The sequence below is a fragment of the Lytechinus variegatus genome, chromosome 3 (genome assembly GCF_018143015.1).
Source record: "Lytechinus variegatus isolate NC3 chromosome 3, Lvar_3.0, whole genome shotgun sequence".
In the NCBI taxonomy this organism is placed as follows: Eukaryota; Metazoa; Echinodermata; class Echinoidea; order Temnopleuroida; family Toxopneustidae; genus Lytechinus; species Lytechinus variegatus.
This window is the reverse complement of record NC_054742.1, coordinates 10,211,004-10,225,370: the sequence shown is the minus strand read 5'-3', so window position 1 is coordinate 10,225,370 and position 14,367 is coordinate 10,211,004. Positions and strand designations below refer to the sequence as shown.

Sequence of the window (14,367 nt, the reverse complement as noted above, 5' to 3'; positions counted from 1 at the left end):
TTAAGAGCTAATGTAGCTCATCGTTTTTTAGAGTGTAATATTACTCCAACATGTTGAGTATTTACACTGTCTATTATTTGACAATATACAATGAATGTTAATGTCATATATTATTGCAAACAATCATTATGCAAAATGATTTTTTTCTTCTAATTGGAACCAACACGTGTATCGCATGTATGATTTTTTTTTTTTTATTAATGCCAATCCAAATATAAATAATAATAATAATAGACAGTTCTTGTATAGCGCATAACACATTATAAATAACGTCTCTATGCGCTTCCAAAGGACTTGGATATTATTACCCTGGCTTTAGCCCCGCAGCCTTTTACAGCGCTGTGGCATTTCAAGGAACAAATTCCTGCCAGGTACCCATTCACCTCACCTGGGTTGAGTGCAGCACAATGTGGATAAATTTCTTGCTGAAGGAAACTACGCCATGGCTGGGATTTGAACCCACGACCCTCTGTTTCAAAGTCCGGAGACTAATCCACTGGGCCACAACGCTCCACATGGAATGGAATGATATCATGCATATCCCAACATAATCATAAGAAAATACAATTTTTATTTTCAGGTTTAATGTCATAAAATTTCCTTTTTTTAACAATTCACATGAAATCTTTTGAGTTCTTGTGGATTCAGGTACGTCTTCGTGCAGAACTTAGTATAGTGTGGCAGTCTGGTAAAGAGACTATCGTGTTGTAATGTGTCTTTGATTGGTTGGGCAGTCCCCTGCGCACATACCGCGCGCCTTTCATTTCATTGGATCACTTGCCTGTGTGGTCACAGCGAGAGATACAGATACTGAAGAGTTATTCCTTACGATCACTCCATTAATTTCACGTGCAACCTCTCGCACGCTGATATTCAATCTATTGATGGTGGTTTGCAATCGTCTATAGATAGCGGAGTTTCGAAAAGCGCAAAACTTTTCCATTAACACCGAATTTGATCTTTTCTTGTCTTTAACATGATACGATCTCGCAAGGAGTCGTAGCAGGTGGACTCGGTCAACTTCATTCATAGCTCTTGCAGCTACCAAAGTAACTTTTGGTCAGTCGTAGTGGCTGGACTTGGCTATTTTGCCAAAATGGCCCATTACTGGTTTTTATTCGTGGTTTTACTAGCATCAGGATTGCGATCAGGATCTTTGGCTAACGAAATTGAGGATGAAGATGAAAATTCCGGTCCTAAATTTGAAGTCAACGTAGGAGTTCTGTTGCCCATGGATAATGATTTCCCATACTCTCTCCCTCGGGTAGTTCCTGGAGTGCGCTGGGCTTTTAAAAGTGATCGAATCAAGGCACTTCTGCCTAATGTCACTGCTAATATCAAAGTCATGGATTCTAAATGTGCAGCGTCGATTGGTCCTCTTCGTGCTATGGAAAACATGGTGCAAACCGATAAACAGCGTCGACTAGATCTTTTACTTGGACCAGCTTGTGATATTGTGGCTAGTCCTGTTGCTCGGTATAACACACAGTGGAAAACCTGTATGATGTCGGCAGGATGTGGCGCCAACGGATTTAAAGATAAAACGGAATTGTATGTTACGAGAGTTCTTCTGAACTATCAAGAATCTGCCATGGTGATTGGAAGCATAGTTTCTACCCAATTCAATTACAGACGAATCTTAATGATAACCCAGGAGGTTCATCCAATATTCAATGATTGTTATTTTATCAATCAAGGCATTGGAATTTTTTTCTCAAAGAACCTCATGGAACCTGAAAATGAATTTGTAAGTCCAAATGCTCCAAACTACACGCAATACCTTATTGATATTGGGTTGAGCAAAAGAGCCAGAGGTAAGTTGTTTTCTTTCATTTATTTTTTTTTACTACTACGCACTTTGCGTTGCTTTATATCAATATTTTTATTTTTTCTTTGTGGTATTAACCACACATTGCTAATGAGCATGCAGGTTTACAACTATTTTATATCAATACTCACTGTAGTCCTATAAGGGGAAATGTTTGCGAAACAACCACCGTTTAAGACATTTGTATAATCGTAGAATTTTCATGGTTTGATTATGAATGACAAAACACAAAGACAGCGGGTGTAGGTAACCAAAGTGCTTCCTATTCAAATCAGTCATATCGTGGAGAGAAGAAAGTATTGATAAAAAAGGTGTATTCACTGATGGACACATGTCAGCCATTCCAGCTGAAATGCATGTGCTTTATTGCATTTTAAAAAGGAGTGAGTTATGACTATTTCGAAGCGATACATTAAAGATACCTTCTTACTACTCCAAGCCAATGACTTTCACTGAGGATGGTGTCTTCATGGCATTACCTTCATTATCATCATATCTTCCAACCATCAATCAAGAAAATAATTACATGCTTTTCATTTTTTTAAATTTTAATGTTTCAAACATACGGGTCGTGTGGTCCAGTGGTTAGAGCATTGGACTCATAATAGCAAGGTTGTGAGTGCGAATCCCTACTCTGCCATTTTCTTTACTTTGATAAAAAGGCCCGAGAGTAATATCTGTCTATATAAGATCAGCCACTGTGACTGATTAACCTAGACGTAAAATGTTTCCTAGGTAATTGGTTATATACCGGCAAAAATGCTGTCCTGCCGAGTTCCTACGAGAGTTACCATAAACAGAAACAGAAAATCGGGACAGGGTTTAACATGTTTAAAGCTTAAAGCAGCAATCTCTTTGCGAGTCTATGTTTCGTCCACCTCAAAGTCCTCTCCATGATATTGGTGTCTTTAAAAACAATATTCCATTCACCTAGTGATCCAGAGGCAAAATACAATATCATTTTAATATCTTAATTGACACTTCCACTCCATTACACACATCGCCAAGGGGAAGCGATGCGAATACATCCACAAACCTCTACACATGTATTCACCCGATTTTTTTTTATTCATTTATTTTCTTTGTACTACAATAACCAAGTTTCCCTAAAAGTCATGCTGAAAATGACTGAAATAGGTAGGGTGCATTATCGATTACTCCCATCCTGATATCATTATCACTCCCATCATCTCAAACAGAATAAAATTGACACAAAACATAGCTATCGTTGCCCTACTCCCTATAGCAGATAATTATACTCTAGATCGACGGATTCAACACCACCAATCCATGGGCGTCTAGCCGATGTAAAGAGACTTGCCCTCTGAAGTTTAGGGGGAGGGGAGTGCTTGGGATTGATGGTTGATGCTTTACACATATTTGGGTCATCCAACGATGATCAAAGACCTAAACATTAAATATAAATGCCGGATATACTATTACAAGAAACTGTGACCAGGTTTGGTATAGAGGAAAATCATATTACATACATCTTTGTTTATAAGACACACCCACTTGCAAGAAGTCGCTTTTGATCATGTTCTACATGTATATCCATCTCGACTACGGCCTTTGTGCATGGCAAATCCGAGCATTCCTTTTTATTCATTACCGAACTTCTCAGAGAAGCTCAGATAGCATCTCAAATGCATATGTAACAATTCATATAACGTACTTTTCAGAATATTTCTCCATTAAACATTCTGTCTTCAATCATTCATGGATAAATTAGATTTGAATCGTGTGATAATTCCTGCTGCACTGATAAACCACATGATAATTTTATTTCACAAATCATCTTTATATTATGGGAGAAGGCATCTGTACAATGCCTCACGCAATAGAGGTATTGCTGCTATAAATGAACCATGTTCGTATAGAGAAAGTCCAAAGGTAAGGATATTCCTTTCACATGAACGGACAAACACAAATACAGACTGTCTAAGAAGGTGTGAAACCACGTTCGACATGACAAATTATTATCACACCTTTCGATGACCACAACGTTGAGAGAAATAATTTCCATCGACTCATTCACCATGTTCACCCTCTAGTTCCCTGTGCTACCAAAGATCTACAACTAGGCCAACCCCATGGTGTCTGTAAAAGGTCATAGAGCAGCGTGGCTCGTTTCAATATGTGGTATAATCAACATAGGGTGCGAATATTGGGAATTAATATAATGAATAAACAACATATAAAGTGTTTGCTCACAAGAAGTCATTTTAGTATAGTAGTGAATACAGCATAACCCATTTCATATGAGTTTTGAAAAAAAAAGGTATATGGAGAAATGGGTCATCGGTATCTCCCTTGGCAGTCATCGAGTAAAAATGACCCGCGTTTATTCGGTATGGGATAAAGGAGTGACCACCTGTGAAGTCATTTATCAACTCTTTGGAGACCTACCCTAATACTCCAACTCAACCTCATGGTTCATTACCAATGCCAATGTTGTGCATACAAGCGTGGTCATCCGTAGAACTGTCATTACAGAGATATTCATTTCAGGAAATCATTTTAACTTGACATGCATCCTTTCTGAGGATTCAGTTGATATAAATACGTTGACCTTTTAAATAGAAAATGATTGACTTAAAATTAGAAATTTCATGCATATCTACCTCTTTTATTGACAGGCATATTGATCAATTGAAGTGCGAAATGTGATTAGCTAGATAAACTTGTTAAGCCCCAAGACACATCTCTCGATTAACCTTTTATTCTATGCATTTGTAATATTACTTAAACCGGGTCGACAGTCGTTTTTACCTTGGTCGGTTTTTCTTTCACTAATTATCTTATATGTGCAGATTAATTGGAATTAATTCTTTCCAGTGTATATCTATTTAGTCAAGAAAGGTTAAAAACTCCGTGAGGGTGGGATTCTTTTACATTAACTCTACACTAAATCGGACCACATTAGCTCAACACCTATTATGATCCCCCTTACTGCATGATATACCCCAACACCTCCTCCCATCCCTTTATTTTTCTTCTTGTATGTTTTATTAAATATTTGTATAGGTTGTATAGTCTTGCGAAACCTTGTGTAGGATTACATGCATGTATTACTTCTGGTGTTGATTTATGCTTTCTTTTATATATGTATTTTTTTTTACTATGGTATGTTTGTATTTTTTCAACGTGTACACTGGACCTCTCAGAAGAACAGCCTGTGAAGAGGGCCATCCAGCCCATGAGTGGAGAATAAATAAATAAATGAGATAAATAAAAAAATAAACAATGGATAACATACATTTCACACAGCCATTGGTTATAATTGGCCCTACTGATGTTTGGTCAGCTTTTGTTAGATTATCGGTTTGTTATGTTGTTTGGCAAATTTAATTGTCCATCAGTTGTTACCAGATATTTTTAGAGTGAAATCCTAAGAATACGTTGCACTTGGTATTGGTTGGTATTTTGAACTAATCCTTCTTCTATATCTAGAAAACATTATGATAACGTGTATTTCGTTCAAGATATTAGCCAAAACTATTTGGAATGCATATCAAAATCTACTCTGGGAGAAGCTAGGCTTATTTTGACTACATAATTATCTATAACCGGCGAAAGTTTTGAATACAGTGCAAACTATGAACGTGTTGAAAGTCGTGTAAAGATTGCGTAAAATGGATCCACATGTATGTATGCGAAAACTAGCGGGAAGCAAAAACTATTTCCTAGCATAAATCAAGAGATTAGGCTTATAGAATATATTCATTCCTAATTGTATAAGTAAATATCTAGGATTTTTTTCTCGTCTATTCTAGCTACCCCTCTCTGTCATGCTTCTCTACCCGATATCATTAAATTACAATTTTGTTTTTATATGGCGCTTATGCATTATTGAATTTCAAGATCTAATATTGTTATGATCAGATTGACGGGATTAGTTTTTTGCCGAGAAATTGTAAAACTACTGTATTACCAAGTACACATCCTATTTAATGATAGTAATAATAATGGTCCATGTATATAGTGCAGCTACTACAATTGCATGTATATATACGCTTATTATATCATTACCTCGGCTGTAGCCGAGCCGCCATACAGGCGCTAACGCTTTCAGGGAATAAATCCTACCGGGTACCCATTCACCTTTACATATAAAAATATGGACAAAAATACTGATTTACCACTTCATAATAAGGTGTTCCTTTGGATTATATCTAGCTCATTAGAATGTACAGTAATGTAACTTAATTTTCCCCCCAAAACGGAATTTTCCATAATTATGGATTCATCTCACCTGATGGCAGCGAAGTAACAAACTTTTCTATCCTAATCGTTCCTAACACGCTCTTTTAAACGTGATTAAATTGACTTTGTATCATTTATTTCATCAAAATATTTAATAAAATATTATTTGAATTGTTAAAAAATTACCACCACAAACTCGTAGCTCTTTTATATAGTCAACGAATCTGTTTTTTTTTTCGATATACGGGGCACCTTTCACCTTGAAAAGAAAACAACCTAATTCTTAAACCATCGACGATTGAAAGTTGATCGTCCTGTGCATGTTTAAACATTTTCCAAAGAAATATATACGGACAAACAGTATATCACGACTGCTTTATACTATTCATTGGGCCCCCGTAATAAAATAAATTCCACAACCTCATATCCGCTTATTATCAGAACCGATTTCCGATATTTGTCTGTACTTAATGCAAAGACATTCATGAATTCGAGTTTACTTGGTGATGTGCTCTAGCAGGAGTCAGGTAAAATCTAAAGCTATGCATTTTTATGGCAATACCATGGAAGTTTGTCTCAGATAGGCCTATGTATTAGCACGTCGTTAAAGTGCTACTTTTAATGGAATACTGACAGTATAATTCCTTCATTAAATTTCAATTTAATCTATTCACATTGAGAAAGTAGTATCAATCACGCGTGATTATTTTATTTAGTTTGAAGATTGGTGGTAAAACAAATAAAAAATACTTTTAAATGGCTTGTTTAAAGTTTTGATAAAGGTTGAATAACAATAACAAAATCGACATTCAAGATATTTGCCGATCAACACCTTTCATTTTAGATTGGCCATTCCTAATTACTTAGATTTTTTCGTAATCATCCTAAAGTTCCATTGTGTATGCTATTTAGATTGTAAGTATATCTTCGTATATTCTAGAAGAATGTTAATGGAAAAAATGGTATGTTTTATCATCATGTAATGAAGGCGATGTCATTGCCTCATCAGATACAATATTTGCACTAGGCACCAAGACCCTGCCATTCTGTTATTGTCTGCATGGCGATTATTCAATTGTATAAAACAATTCCTGACTATCTAATAATAACCACCTCCTGGGAATATTGTATATGGGACCGCTTGACTATGAGGCGATGATAGAGGATGCCATTTTGACTTGAGGGATAGCATTCCGTTCTCCTATATGCGAAGTACCCCAAGCATTAATCTAAAATTTTATTATTGTCTTTAGAATAAAAATATCCCTTCCGCTTGCTGAAATGAATAAACTGTAAACAACTAACTTTAGGAGATATTTGCGGAATGCTACGTTACTTTCGCGGGAGACCGAATTTTGTAATTTGATGATTATTTATTCACCTTGACATCACGAAACTTTGAACCCTACTCAAATTTACTGAACAAGAAAGGGGAGGCGCAGACGGATCCTTTCAATCGTCATAATTTTATTTCCATGACTTTATTTAAAAATCAGTTCAGCCTACAAACGAGATAGAAAAGGCTACTTGTCTTACTCTTATTCTTCTAAAGGGGCCTGCATTCTATATTTTTCACATGTATACGTTGTACGTAATTTATACGTAATTTATATATATATAGGCCTACATACATAATATTTGCAATTAATGTAAAATAAAAAAATAAAGAAAATAAATCAAAGCACCTGAATGAATTTGGCGACATGCAAATGACCTTTTTTCAGTTATTTGCGAATGATTTATTACTTTCTTATTCATTTTCTCCTTATAGTAAGCTGAAGAAGAAGAATCTGCTTAAGCGTTCATTTATAATGTTTATATGTCTTAAGTATACACCTGCATGAGACATGCTGAACGGCATTCGCAATATAATTAAATCAGCTAACCGAAATTTGTGACATCCAATGATATTTTTCTGTATATGGAAGAGGTTAGCTGGCATTCTGTCATTCCCACCATCCATGCTCACAATATTGGATAGGAATGGATAAATATTTTCTTTCGCTACTATAGTTGATGTCCTCGGAAAAAAAAGAGAGCAATGCGATACAGCAAACCAATAGATCACTTTGAATATGAAATATAAATGCGCTAAATAATTATCATCAATCACTTAGACCCAATGGAAGAAAAAACCTGTTATTCCTAACAACTCCGAAGTGGGCTATCCAACCGTATCCTACTGTCAGTTTTGTTATGTTAGATATTGTTTATGCAAGGTTATGTGCTCCATCCTTGTATAGTCCTAGATTATTGAAGTGGTTCCATTTAAAGTGGTAAGGAATACGTGTTTGTATGAGTGGTCTGAATCATTCGTTGAGTAGATTGTAAAATATATATTTTCATATCATTGGAATGGATACTTAATATTGGCATGACCAGGTCACTGGGTTGATGATGGTGCATTCAATTACATTAGTGGTTAACTTTTATCAAGTTTCATAAATTTTTATCATTTTGTAGACTTAAAAAATAAACATTACATTTTAATCTTTGGGAGGTTAGTATTCTAGTATTGGTGAAAAGTGTTTGCATCAAGAGGTATTGGAGCGACGAATACCATCATCAATATACTGATAATTATTCAGTCATGCAATATACATTTTGATTGATAAAAATCAATAAATGAATATGTTCAGCGAACATTATTTAAGTGTTGGCCTGTCGTATAGAGACAACGAAACAATTCGTCGTAACCCAACTTTTTTTTTAATGCAGCACAGATTTGTCTTTTTACCTCGTACTTTAAAAGACAAGTATCATACCACTCAATATTTTTTTTCTTTTTGTTTCATTTCATTTCATTTTTTATTTCATTAATTTCAACACGGCAAGACTTATTCAGCAAAAGCCGTTTTGCTGAATAGATCTATATATTAGGATAAAATATATATATTAAAAAATTATATTAAAAAAGTGAACATTTTTATTCAATGTTTATGGATAATGCCGTTTTCAAAGTTTTCTAGCATAATCTGATGGTGATGCATTTCCATCAAAATCTTTATTTCATTTGTCAAACCTTTGTGGGAAATATGAAATATCTCACAAAACGTTTATAAGTAAAACTTTAAATCTGTTTAGCATTGTTATCAAAAACTCTATGCACCGAAATTCATCAGGTATACGTGTACAAATATTTGCGAGGCCGTACATGATGATAACTTTTAAATTGTCTCCTGTGACCGTTTACGAGTGTGTTGTAATTACACCATATTTATCAAATTACTTGCATCTTTTATTATTTCATAATACTGTAGTTACCCTTTGATAAATCGTTCTGGATTTTTCCATTAACTGACAAAATGAGGAGATCGTGTTCTAAACCAGTTAAGATACCCCTTTTTATCTTCTTTATCCTAAAGGCAAGGCTAATGGGATTGGATAAAGTGTAAATGATGACCATTATATATGAGATTAAGCCACGGGTAAAAGTTATCCGTAGATATGCTAAACGATCTTCACTCTGAGATATGACTCATCTACTGTTATATAAATCTTACTTTACTTCTAATAGTCAAAGAATCATTGAATTACGGAAAAAAAACTTTAAAGTAACCAAAGAAGGGATATTTTGTCACGCATTCATTTATTTTCTATCGAAACTAACGAAGTTAAACTAACTCGTGTGTCTAAAAAAAGATTGTTTTTATACAGTGATAGAGCCTGTGCCACATCATACACATATTCATGAGCTCTTCCTCTGAACATTTAAAAACAGTTTGTTTTTAGCAGTATTACCCTCAAGCTATATTCCCGATTTGAATAAAACGAGCGATTTGATACTCAGTACATTACAAAATGTCACCCCCTTGTGATCAATATTATCTTGCATAATGCAACAGATCACGGAAGTCATCGTCCCAGATTTTTTTGAGTGTATTGTAGATCAACTTGTGGTTTCAAGCTATTATGTTCTCAACGGAAGGGTTTACTCTTCTCTGGTACAGATCTAATGAAATCTATCAGTAACAACATACTTGTCAACATTGAAGACTGCAAAAGCGGTAAACTTTGCGAGGGGGCCGGTAAGGGTCTGGGATGGGGGCTTCCCAATGCTAGAGACATTGGAAATTTTGAAATATATTAGATGCATCGCAAAGCGCTTTCAATTCTTAATTGAAGGCTTAATGATTGAGACCCGTTGTTATGTCACATATCAAATTAAGTTTCAGCTCGATGTCGCTGTATTGTTAAACTCTTTCACGAAAATTGCCAGCTCGCGCTTGGCTTTCCCATCATGAAAATTGTCAAAAAGGCCATGTCCACCTTTACAAGAGGTTGGTTGAAAAAGAAAGAAAAATCCAACGAGCGTAACACTGAAAACTCCCCACAAATCGGACGTAAAATTAAAAAAGAAATTACGACATACAAAAGTTTCGCTTAATTTCACCAAACAATTATATGAACATCCTGTTCGGTGTGAAAAAGTGATTTCATTACCCACTCACTATTTATTTTCTAGTTTATTAATGATTTAGTTTGATTGTATCCTCATTGTTATGTGGAACAACTTTTTATTCCTCCTGGAAATGTAGAATTACAATTGCTTTAACACTTTGTGATTCGATTATGTTGGTCATTATTGTCAAATCTATACAAATTCAAATATTGTATACTTCATACAATAAAAAAAATAGTGAGTGAGGGACCTTATCGACTCTTTTAATTGTTTACTCTGAGTGTGTATACATATTTTTTTGGGTGAAAAATAAGCGAAACTTTGAAATGTCAAAGCTTTCTTATTTTACATCCAATTTTGATGAAATTTTCAGAGTTATGCTTCTTTGATTTTCCTCTCATGATTTCAAATTATCCTTTTTCTGGGATGGACTTGACCTTTTCTTACGGACAACTCTCCATTGAGTGACTTTTTGAGTCCCTAATCACTACATTTAACAAGACGGTGTTCAAATTGATGTAAGGTAACATTTGTTACGCTATAGTCAAGATGGTCCGGTGACCAAGTTTTTCTGACCCAGTTTATGATCTTACCACCTCCCTGGTTAGTAGGATTTTCTCTGTTTTCTTCTATAATATCAAATTTAGCAGTCAGTTTGAAGTTTACAAGTGGCTGCGTTATTTTGTCACAAAGAAGGCTTTTATTAGTTCACAAAGAGCTTTAAAATAAATGAAATGGAATATGACAATAAAATTATTGTATTAATCTTAAATGTGAAAAAAAATTGCTGATTTAGTGATTGTAACCGACGCTGTGAAATCTGAAACGCAATTTCATCGAAAAGTTTTTGATGGAAGGGCTGACGTCTTAGGTAGATGTGAAATGAGTATAGATGTGGACCACTGTGTTGTGATATACTTTGACATCATACCATATATAATGGGGAGGGGCTAAGTGTGAGGGTATTGGCATTATTCTTATGCAAATGCAGATAATTGAATGAAAGTAGATAGAGTGTAGTACGGGTAGGTTACTTATAAAATCTACAAAGAACAACTCATTTTCACTATAAAAATATATTGCGAAAGTGCAGTAATATCAAAGCTAATATTTATAACGGAGAGTTGTATTATCACATGTTCATGTTTTTCATTTTCTTACCGTATCCATATCCAGAAATATATAATAATCAATTTATTATCATCTGATTTTATTGATATCCATATCATCATAATCTTATTTCATGAATTCATTATCATAGATTGAACTTTAAAATGTTCGTTGGTCATTTTTTCACGAAAAACTAAACCCCCCTTTTTTCGAGGACCTCATTTTAAATCCAAATTCAGTAAATATTCTAATACAATTAGGACTATATGAGGAGATTATAGATCCTTCCCTTTTGCTTCACCATATCTGTTCTCCCAAATGCTTTTTCTCTTACACTTTTGGCTTTAAAATACATATTTTTTTCTTGAAATATAGAGTTTCGGGACTCTACCCATCGGTATTTCTGTATTGATGTATTTAAGTCGCTGGCGCTTCTTACAGATTTGAATTACTGATCACAGAGCTGTCGTGTAAATATTGATGTTTGAACATCTTTTCATTCGAATATTGAAACCGGAATGTGACTGGGATGTGTTGAGTAATTCGAGAAGTGAATCATGCCTTCTTCTTTGTGTCTGCTTTTTCCTTTACTCTGATTGTTTTCCATATTTTATATAATACTCCTTAAGACAACTGTCTAAACTCAATTGCTGCAATGAATATGTCAAACCAAGCCAAATGAACGGTTCTACCTTTGCAGCTACCGTGCGTAATGTGATAAAGGAACTATTGGGGATAGTTTCCAGAAGATGACACGATTGAGAATAGAAAATCCCAGAATGAAGCTGATTAGAAAAGTGACCAACGGCAGGGTCATTGTTACTTGCTGTTGAGGAACTAAGAAAGAAGCCTTAAGCATAACAATCCATTTACTTATCTCTCACCAACCCTCCACATAAAGGACAAGGTTCAGTTCTTGCTACACTGCTGTAATTCAAAGTTATGTTGATGTTACTTCATATAAAACTAGGTAACCGTTCAAATAATAATATATCATACACTGTATTGTAGATGATAAGAAAGAAAAAAGGTATTACGAACACTTAACTCTAGGCCTAACTATAGGTCAATATATGCACACACACACACACACACATATATATGTATATATATATACATATATATATATATATACATATATATATTCTCACTTGATTAAACACACTTGCATGACTTGTACACAACCAGCCGTTCTTTATATAATATATACACACACACACACACATATATATATATATATATATATATATATATACAGTGCGTATCAAAAAAAAGTTTACACTTTGAAAAAGCCATGGGAATTAAAAAATATACAACAAGTGGGTAAATTTTTCACATATAATCTTGGGTTTGGGTCTCATCTATCCAATGAAAGTAAAAGTTTTGTCAGAATGTAACACTTGAGTGAGCACTGTCCATTTTTGTAAAGCTCGCAGAAATCTGTTTTCGCAGAAATGCTAGTTTTCACGCTGTGTTAAGGGGAAACGGCGAAATAAAACTTACCCTGCGAAACATTTTTCATACATTTCCCATGCACTTTTAGTCAGCTGAAATAAGACGAATCTATTCAAGCATTTTGTAACAATTTTACCACCCAAATTGAAATTTCAACACTTAGTAAGCACAACCTTTAGCCTTTTTGGACCAGATGGATCTGAGGACATAAATGAATCTGAGCAAAAGTTTAAAACAGACATCTCCAGCATTATTTCACTAAGTTTTTATCATTGAAAGTAGGTTTACATTTCATTTTCCATTTAATACTTGTTTCTCCACACTTTTCTCAAGCTTGGCAATGATTAACAAAATGAAAATCAAGCTTAAGCCATTCCATGTAAATCACAGCTCAGTGTAAAGACAAAATCGTCACGATGGCCTTGGTGTGTGGGGGAGAGGGGTGTGGTGAAATGCTCTCTTCGAGGTGTTTTGGGCAAGGAAACAAGTCAAAAAATGTTAAAGATATCTTCAAATCAATTTTAATTGCTAAATTCTACGTGTTCTTCATGATTAAGGTCTACTTTTATTCGCATAACTATTTCAGAGTTCTGCGCAAATCATTTTTCACTTAGTTTTCAAAAGTAATCACTCAAGCGGTCGACAGTTATATCGTCATTTGATTAAATGGATTTCAAAGTGTAAACAGAACGGCTGGTTGTGTACAAGTCATGCAAGTGTGTTTAATCAAGTGATAATATCATCTGACGCAATTGCAGATCTGCAGGGTAACTAAGATTATTTTGTTGTTGTTATAGACTGATGTCTTTATTATATCACAAATGTCTGGATGATTAGGTCTAGCAAACTGCGGGTTTGGCATGTTAACAGAGTAATCTTTTACCCTCGCAATTTGAGTTGAAATAACTTATTGAACGCGGTCAGTAAGATGTTCAAAAGGCAAACGTCGAAATAGATATTGAAGTGTGACCTTTTTAATCTTTCAAAGCTATTTTTAAAAGCAAATTATCAAGTTGAAAATCATAATTCTGGAATAGACCATCAATTTAAATTACAGTGAATTGTAAAAAAAAAGAATATTAAAATGATTAGAAAATATCCAGTACATACCAGATAACTCTAATCTGCTTCCTCGTTTTCTTCTCTCTTATTTTATGTACATTTTTTTTTTTTACAATTGTAACGTTTGTCGGTTTCGGTCTGAGTCTTGTAAATCTACAGTCGACCCTCATATATCAACACTTTAATGGAGACATCTCTGCTCTCTATCCCGAATTCCAAAATAAATTGAGCACTATCCGTTCAGCGACATGTTTCTTTTCTCTGACAAATCTATCTGTATTTCAGACTTTCGTCATAATGCTAT

General features: G+C 34.5%; 1 protein-coding gene across 1 annotated transcript; it reads left to right on the top strand.

Annotated features, from left to right (window-relative positions):
- Positions 1–1,096: 1,096 nt before the first annotated feature.
- LOC121411959 (atrial natriuretic peptide receptor 3-like) lies at positions 1,097–3,944 on the top strand. Its single transcript, XM_041604870.1, has 2 exons — positions 1,097–1,814; positions 3,883–3,944. The coding sequence occupies exons 1-2, from the start codon at positions 1,097–1,099 to the stop codon at positions 3,942–3,944; spliced, it is 780 nt and encodes a 259-aa protein (XP_041460804.1).
- Positions 3,945–14,367: the final 10,423 nt, after the last annotated feature.